Source organism: Trichogramma pretiosum, unplaced genomic scaffold (assembly GCF_000599845.2).
Source record: "Trichogramma pretiosum strain Unisexual culture from Peru unplaced genomic scaffold, Tpre_2.0 scaffold45, whole genome shotgun sequence".
Taxonomy (NCBI): domain Eukaryota; kingdom Metazoa; phylum Arthropoda; class Insecta; order Hymenoptera; family Trichogrammatidae; genus Trichogramma; species Trichogramma pretiosum.
In genome coordinates, this window is record NW_019641665.1 from 353,016 (window position 1) to 360,134 (window position 7,119).

The 7,119-nt window shown below is 28.7% G+C and overlaps 3 protein-coding genes across 7 annotated transcripts; 2 read left to right on the forward strand and 1 right to left on the reverse strand.

Annotated features, from left to right (window-relative positions):
* Window positions 1-20: 20 nt before the first annotated feature.
* On the forward strand, window positions 21-2,432 carry LOC106650381 (vacuolar protein sorting-associated protein 45). The gene is made up of 8 exons (XM_014368348.2): window positions 21-127; window positions 342-540; window positions 617-766; window positions 834-1,213; window positions 1,295-1,567; window positions 1,646-1,810; window positions 1,903-2,132; window positions 2,211-2,432. Exons 1-8 carry the CDS (start codon window positions 35-37, stop codon window positions 2,425-2,427), a joined length of 1,707 nt encoding a protein of 568 aa, XP_014223834.1. The 5' UTR covers window positions 21-34; the 3' UTR covers window positions 2,428-2,432.
* On the reverse strand, window positions 2,418-5,175 carry LOC106650386 (metaxin-1). Of its 5 annotated transcripts, none has more exons than XR_002763536.1 (7): window positions 4,996-5,087; window positions 4,676-4,921; window positions 4,205-4,455; window positions 3,971-4,133; window positions 3,447-3,873; window positions 3,244-3,291; window positions 2,418-2,721 (listed from the first exon to the last, which is right to left on the reverse strand). XR_002763536.1 is itself a non-coding variant. In XM_014368376.1 (7 exons), exons 2-7 carry the CDS (start codon window positions 4,760-4,762, stop codon window positions 2,708-2,710), a joined length of 957 nt encoding a protein of 318 aa, XP_014223862.1. In that variant the 5' UTR covers window positions 4,763-4,921; window positions 5,095-5,175; the 3' UTR covers window positions 2,418-2,707. The 5 variants fall into 5 exon arrangements, 4 of the variants coding, with proteins under 4 accessions (XP_014223862.1, XP_014223847.1, XP_014223879.1 ...); XM_014368376.1 differs by lacking the exons at window positions 3,244-3,291; window positions 4,996-5,087 and adding exons at window positions 2,919-2,979; window positions 5,095-5,175 and having other exon boundaries at window positions 3,493-3,873; XM_014368361.1 differs by lacking the exon at window positions 3,244-3,291 and adding an exon at window positions 2,919-2,979 and having other exon boundaries at window positions 3,493-3,873.
* A 26-nt stretch (window positions 5,176-5,201) lies between these two features.
* On the forward strand, window positions 5,202-6,992 carry LOC106650419. Its single transcript, XM_014368405.2, has 5 exons — window positions 5,202-5,294; window positions 5,376-5,660; window positions 5,727-6,082; window positions 6,142-6,282; window positions 6,348-6,992. Exons 2-5 carry the CDS (start codon window positions 5,401-5,403, stop codon window positions 6,470-6,472), a joined length of 882 nt encoding a protein of 293 aa, XP_014223891.1. The 5' UTR covers window positions 5,202-5,294; window positions 5,376-5,400; the 3' UTR covers window positions 6,473-6,992.
* The last annotated feature ends 127 nt before the right edge of the window (window positions 6,993-7,119 follow it).

Here is a 7,119-nt window from a genome sequence, read left to right on the forward strand (position 1 = left end):
TCTAAAAGTATATATAAAAATTTGCTTTAACAAAATGAACGTGATCACCGCTGTGAAATATTATGTGGCGAAAATGACGGAAGAAAGCGGCCCCGGCATGAAGGTCTTGCTGATGGATAAACAAACGGTATTGATCCAATGCTTTGATAAAAAAAATTTTTTGGGTGCGACTTTAATCAAATGCCTATGTTGCATAGTACACATTTTTTCATCAACACTTTATATCTAAATCTTGTAAAATTAATGGCAATATAGTTTTATAAATAAAATTATTTTATAGAAATATTTTATTACCTACAGATTACTAATTTGTTTCACTGCATTTAAACTTAAAATTTCAGACCAGCATCATTAGTTTGGTCTACAGTCAGTCTGAAATTTTGATGAAGGAAGTTTATTTATTTGACCGTCTTGATGCTGCAGTACGCAACGAAGGACTCAAGCATTTAAAGTGTATTGTTTTTATAAGGCCTACAGAAGAAAATGTCAGATTGCTCTGCAATGAACTCCGGTTCCCAAAGTATGGAGTTTATTACATATGTATGTATGATTTTTTTATAAGACTGATTTAAATTTGATATTTGATATGTATTAAATATTAAAAATATAATATTAGATTTCAGTAACATAATTCCAAAGACAGACATAAAACTTTTGGCTGAAAGTGATGAACAAGAAGTAGTTCGTGAAGTTCATGAATTTTATGCAGACTACCTGGCCATAAGTCCACATTTATTTTCATTGGGTATTAATGGATGCTCCAAAAGTAAGCTAATAACTAATAATTTGATGCTTTACGTGCAAAAGTAATTGTAATAAAATAAATTATTTAGGTTTGAACTGGGAACCAACACATTTGCAAAGAACCGTACAAGGAATAACAGCAGTATTATTATCATTGAAAAAGTGTCCCCTAATTCGTTATCAAGGTAGTTCAGATATGTGCAAACATTTAGCTGAAAAAATTCGATACGTCTTGACTCAAGAGTCTAATTCTTTTGAATTCAGACAAGAGTCCAATCCTATACTATTAATACTTGATAGGAGAGATGATCCAGTTACACCTCTTTTAAACCAGTGGACATACCAAGCCATGGTGCATGAATTGTTAACAATTAATAATAATAGAGTAGACTTATCTAATGTCAAAGGCATTTCAAAAGAATTAAAAGAAGTTGTGCTGAGTTCGGAACACGATGAATTTTATGCTAATGTGAGAATAAACATAATAATTAATATTTTGTAAATTGAATTAATTTTAATAGATTGGTAATAATTTTTTACAATTTTGTAGAATCAATACCTGAATTTTGGTGAAATTGGACAAGTAATAAAAGATTTAATGGAAGAGTTTCAAAAGAAAGCTAAAAAACATGAAAAAGTAGAGAGCATTGCAGACATGAAAAATTTTGTTGAAACATATCCATTGTTTAAAAAAATGTCTGGGACCGTTGCAAAACATGTAACAGTGGTTGGAGAACTTTCTAACTTAGTTGGAACTCATAATTTATTAGAAGTATCTGAATTGGAACAAGAACTTAGTTGTCAAAATGAGCATTCTTCGCAAGTACTTATCATTAATTATACTTTTTGATAACTTTCATTAAAATATTTATCTCTATAAAAAAATTTAAAATTATTATAGCTTCAGAAAATTAAAAGATTAGTTAGTAACACAAGAGTGCGTGACATTGATGCTACTCGATTAGTAATGTTGTATGCTTTACATTATGCAAAGCATACTAATAATGACATAGCTGGCTTATGTTCACTACTGAAGAACAGAGATGTTCCAGAAAGATTTACAAAGGTAACGTTAAAAAACTATTTGTATAAATTGTAATGCATTTTGAATAAATGAAAAAATATCAGATATGCAATAAACAACTGTTTTCTGTACAGCTTGTATACAGTATACTCGACTACAGTGGTATTTCTACTAAACAGATAAATTTGTTTGATAAAGAAGCTGTTGCTAAAATAACAAAAAAATTATTCAAAGGATTGAATGGAGTTGATAATATTTACACACAACACACTCCTTTACTAAATGAAACAATTGAAGATCTTATAAAAGGCAAATTGAATCCTCAGGTTTTTCCATATCTTGGAAATGCAGTATTGACAAGAAGGTACCCATTTTTGTTATGGTTTACATACAATTGAACAAAATTGATTTTCAATAAGTCTAACTAACATTTTTTCAACAGACCCCAAGACATAATAGTATTTATTATTGGTGGCACAACATATGAAGAAAGTTTGGCAGTCCATAATTTAAATAAACAAAATCCAGGCATAAAAATAATTTTAGGTGGTACCACAGTGCATAATTTTTCTAGTTTCTGTGAAGAAATTGAAGCAGCAATGATTGGCGTCGTACCAAGATATAGACCAAGAAGTATTAGAGAACGTAATGAAGATTAAATTAAGAAATAATTTATTGCTTTTTATGTATATGAACTAACAATTATCATTTCAACATTGCGCAATCATTCCAATTGCATATGTACATAAGAAAAAAACTTTTAAGTTGAATGGTAATAAATGTAAAAAAAAAGAACAAAAAACTATAAATAGTCAACATTTCAAATGAACAAATTTTCCTTAATTTAAAAGTTCACGAGATATAACTTGTGCTTGAGAATGTTATTCATCATCGTCTTCTTCGGCATCGTCAGCATACATGTATTCCATTTGTCTATAATCATCTTCCGGAGCCTGCAACAAACGAAAATTTTTCTATTACAATACACTCAAACTTTTCGGTTGTTTTTGAAAGATTTTATTTTCATATTTTAAAATGCACTTATTACTTGCTATGACTATTAATCATCTACATATTTTTGTTCATTTCAATGTACTAGGAAGTGGTACATGGTGAATAAACAAATACTACTAAGGTATTTTATACTCACGTTTTGAACCACCTTTCGAAAGCCTAAGAAATTTTCTGCTTCGTATTAAATAGGTAATTACCTACAATAATTATAAACTACTGTTTTAAACACTCAACCAAAATTTATAGCAAAAATATTTATTTTTTAGTAGAAAGAAATCGTTTCTGAGATTCATATATTTTTCAATATTTAACCAGTGCATTTTATAATAATATTTTTTTTACATTTAAAATGATGAGTCATTGATGAAAATTGATCTATGATGCAGTATTTATCAAATGGTCTCAAATTACCAATTCTAAGTAGACATGTGATATTTAAAATGAAATAAAATAATACCTACTTTTAATAGCAAGCAGAAATGCCTTTCACATGCTATAGATTAATGAATCTTGAAAAGTAAATTAAAATAATAGTAGTAACTTAAAAAATTTAATAAAGTAAAAAATTTTTAAATTTGAATGCATAATATAATCTAAACAAATTAAATAATTCAAGTTTGTAGATTTTTTAAAAATTAAAAAGACAACAATTTCCTTTACTAACATAACATTTAAATCAGGCATTATTGTATTTTCATTATTTTTCTTACTTGAACAATACCCATTGACCATGCATATCCAAGCATTGCAGTTCCAGCAAAAATTCCAGCTAGAATTTGGTTTCTTCTTTTATTTGGAAAATCATCTTTTTGTACTTTGGTTTTCATTTCTTTCTCAGATTTAGATTTTTCATATTCTTGATAGTCATCCTCAAAGTATTTTTGAAGAATACCATTTGTAAATTTAACTAAATTACTGCAGGCTTTCAAATGATTTTGCAGAGAACAATTTGGTAACGGTACTTTGAGGATAGGAGCCAAATGTGAGAAAACTAAAACATCAAAAGTTGTAGGATTTGAACCAAAAAAGTAATTTGATTCTCCCAGTCTAGTCGATAATAGTGTGATACACTTTTGAGCTTTAGAATATATCTATAAAAATACGTCAAAAAATATCAATCAATAATAATAACTAGCACATAAATTTATTTTATTATATAAACAATAAATATTACAATTAATAACTTACTGAAACTTCAGCATCCTTTTCTTCTTTAGTTGGATGTAGAGCTTCCACCATAAACTTGGCTTGTTTTTCATATTTTCCAGGATAATAAAAATTAAATGGAAAAGATAATACTTTGCAATACCAAGGTCTTATAACTTGATTCAAGTTCTGTACATCTACCCACCTTGAACAATTTGATGCGATGTTATGTTAGCATAAAAAATTGAATTAACGTGTTAAAAAAATTGTCTTTACCATAAGTATTGAATTGCAGGCCTTACACATTCATCAAGCATAGTTTTAAATGCATCAATTTCAGCACTTTGCAACCTTGTTATATCATTGTCTGGAGTAAATTTGTGTTGCTGAAAGAGATCAAATATTTGATCTACTGAAGTATAAACTTCATTTTGATACCTTAAAACTGGTAGTTGACCAGTGGGAGACTTAAACGGATTATTAGTGGTTTTTACATGCAGCGACAAATTACTGAATTTGGCATACGCCTGCAAATATAAAACAATAATCATGTATTAAAATTATTTTTTTGAATAGTGAAATTTGTCTCAAAATTATTAGTAACTTTCATTGATCTCCTGAATGAACGGAATCAATTCGAAATTCTGAATATATAAAAAATTACCCACATATGCAAAAGCATGCATCTAAATCAAAATAATCAATAAAGACCATCTAACCTCTGAAATTATTTTCGCCTTTACTTACGAGAATTTTCAGACAGTCAACTTCTACTGAGGGTAGACCCCAATCGCCTTTCCATATCTCCAACTGGAAGCTTTCGTTTGAGCTCATTTTGAGTTAAAATGGGCTCGGGATGATGTGATAATATGTCAAAATAAAAGAGCCTTCATATTATCCTCTATGTGCGAATGTCAATCTCGTGCGGCGCCGGCGTATGAATTTTTCCTTATCAAAAGCGCGCGCGCACTTGTTTGAGTTTGATGCAGCAGACTACAGAGCATAAAAAAGAATAATCCAGTTTAAGATTTTTTGCGAAAAATATTTAAATACAATATAATTACAACCCAAAGAATAAACGTTATTCGAAGTTTTATACTAATTTAAACATCTCACTAAGAACTTTGAAAAATCTCAACCAGAGTATCAATAGTGTTTACACCTACCAAGGTCTAGCGTGCTACGAATATGCGCGCCCAGAAGCAAAACAGTTGCCGATCGCTTGCGTTTGAGACGTTAGCTTCTCCAGCAACAACATTTCCATTACGAAGAATATAATTTCAATGTATTTTGGATTATAAGTCAAAAGTTATAAAGTTATACTTAGAACATAATCTTATAATAGCAGGAGCTTCATCATCATTCGGTAAAAATCTTTTGAAAGCAGTCAGTAATTTTTTACGACGACTTATTTTAAAACCTTTATTCTATGTATTCTACTCTGCAGAAAAGCATCATATCGACGATTTATCATGTCAAATCAAGCTAGTCAATCATCGAATATGCCAAACTACAACGTTAATAGTGCGAATAATTCTAAGCAAAGTTCTAAACGACATGCGGCCGATCAGTTTACCAATAGTGATTCAATTGATGTGACGAATGATACCAAAAATCGCTGTTTTGTATGTGATAAACCTTTACACAGGTTCTCATATTCATTGGTTAATGCTGCAACAATACTTACAAAGACTCCTGTTGCTGGAAAAATTGGAGAAATTGTTGGCAAAAAGTAAGTACTTTTTGTTTTGTATATCCTGCTAAAACAATTAACGTTAATCATCGTTTAATATTTTAGTTGCATAGTTGTTGTATCTGAAGATGATAGTATTTGTCAAACGTGTCTCAATTTATTCAATAAATTGGACAACTTGGAAAATGATTTGAGAAATCTTCGAACCAATCTGATGAAGCAGTTAGAACAAACTTATGTAAACAAAAAAAAAAGTTCAAATACACTGCCTAGTCATGTTATTAAAACTCTTCAGTTGTTAGTAAATGACAAAAAGGCAAAGAGCGAGCCTGCTGTTAAAAAAAGGAAATTATCGGAAAATACAAGTATGGTACCAATGAAGCCCACTGTACCAGACAATGATATAAGCTTAGTGAATAAAACTTCTACATTTATCATTGATCCAAATAATTATTATTCAGGTATATATACATAAAATGTAAACAAAAGAAAGGTATTAAAATTATTTAATTTTTTTTAGAAAATATCGGTAACTTAAGAACTGTCGTTACACATAATTCGAATGAACATAGTAATGATTTTATACGTAGTGTGTGCATGCCGCCAAAGGATTTCAGCTCTATGCATCAAATGAATATTGGTTTAGAAAATTCAAATAAAGGTAAATAGATAAAATACTAATTACTGTAAATGAAAAAATTGAAATAATAAATATATTTATTTTAGAGACACACCTGGATATGATGAATGTAAATCATTCAAACATCGAAACAAGACAAAATATGATTGAATACAACAACTTTTTAAAAGGACTTTTTCTGACCGATCCATTAGTTCACTTGCCTTTCTAAGTCTTAAAATTTTTATTTTAGAAAAAAGATTCTAATTAACAACTTTGTTGATACCTTGAAGGTAGCACTACTAGAATATAACATAACTTTTTATTAATGTTTTGAAAAATGTTCAAGACTGTTATATACTTAAGAGTATCAATAGTAGGCATGTGTAATGAAGTTATGTTGCATTTTATTTTTAAAGTATTATTATAGAAGTATGAGTTTAAAAACTGTAGGGAATTTAAATAATCAAAAAGTACAGTTATGTCCCAAAAACGCTGTTATAGTATAGTATTGATTCATACTATTTATAACCCAGAGAGCCTGATGAGTACAATTTAAAATTAAATATAAGCATAAAGAAATTACAAATTTCAAGCTATGCAAATAAGTTTCTATACTATGTTTCATCAAGACATATTAGTTATAGTTCATGTAGTTATTATCAATAATACATGTGTTATTCATAATTTTTTCATAAAATTTCATATTCTGATTCATTACTATGATGAAAATAATGCTATTTTAATACATAGAAGCAAGCATCTATGCATTTTGCAAGTGTATGCTTTTTAATAAATCTTTAAATTGAAAAAATAAAAAGTAATGTAGTATCCAATGATAAACATAGTAGTTTTTATTAGAAAAAATTAATACATATA

Coding starts and splice junctions, on each gene's coding strand:
- LOC106650381 (XM_014368348.2), top strand. CDS start 35: ATGAACGTGATCACCGCTGTGAAATATTATGTGGCGAAAATGACGGAA. Junction 1,568..1,645: donor AAAATGAGCATTCTTCGCAA/GTACTTATCATT, acceptor AAATTATTATAG/CTTCAGAAAATTAAAAGATT. Junction 2,133..2,210: donor AATGCAGTATTGACAAGAAG/GTACCCATTTTT, acceptor TTTTTTCAACAG/ACCCCAAGACATAATAGTAT.
- LOC106650386 (XM_014368376.1), bottom strand. CDS start 4,762: ATGAGCTCAAACGAAAGCTTCCAGTTGGAGATATGGAAAGGCGATTGG. Junction 4,456..4,675: donor TTGACTGTCTGAAAATTCTC/GTAAGTAAAGGC, acceptor TTATATTTGCAG/GCGTATGCCAAATTCAGTAA. Junction 3,874..3,970: donor AAAAGGATGCTGAAGTTTCA/GTAAGTTATTAA, acceptor GTATTTTTATAG/ATATATTCTAAAGCTCAAAA.
- LOC106650419 (XM_014368405.2), top strand. CDS start 5,401: ATGTCAAATCAAGCTAGTCAATCATCGAATATGCCAAACTACAACGTT. Junction 5,661..5,726: donor GGAGAAATTGTTGGCAAAAA/GTAAGTACTTTT, acceptor TTAATATTTTAG/TTGCATAGTTGTTGTATCTG. Junction 6,283..6,347: donor TTTAGAAAATTCAAATAAAG/GTAAATAGATAA, acceptor TATTTATTTTAG/AGACACACCTGGATATGATG.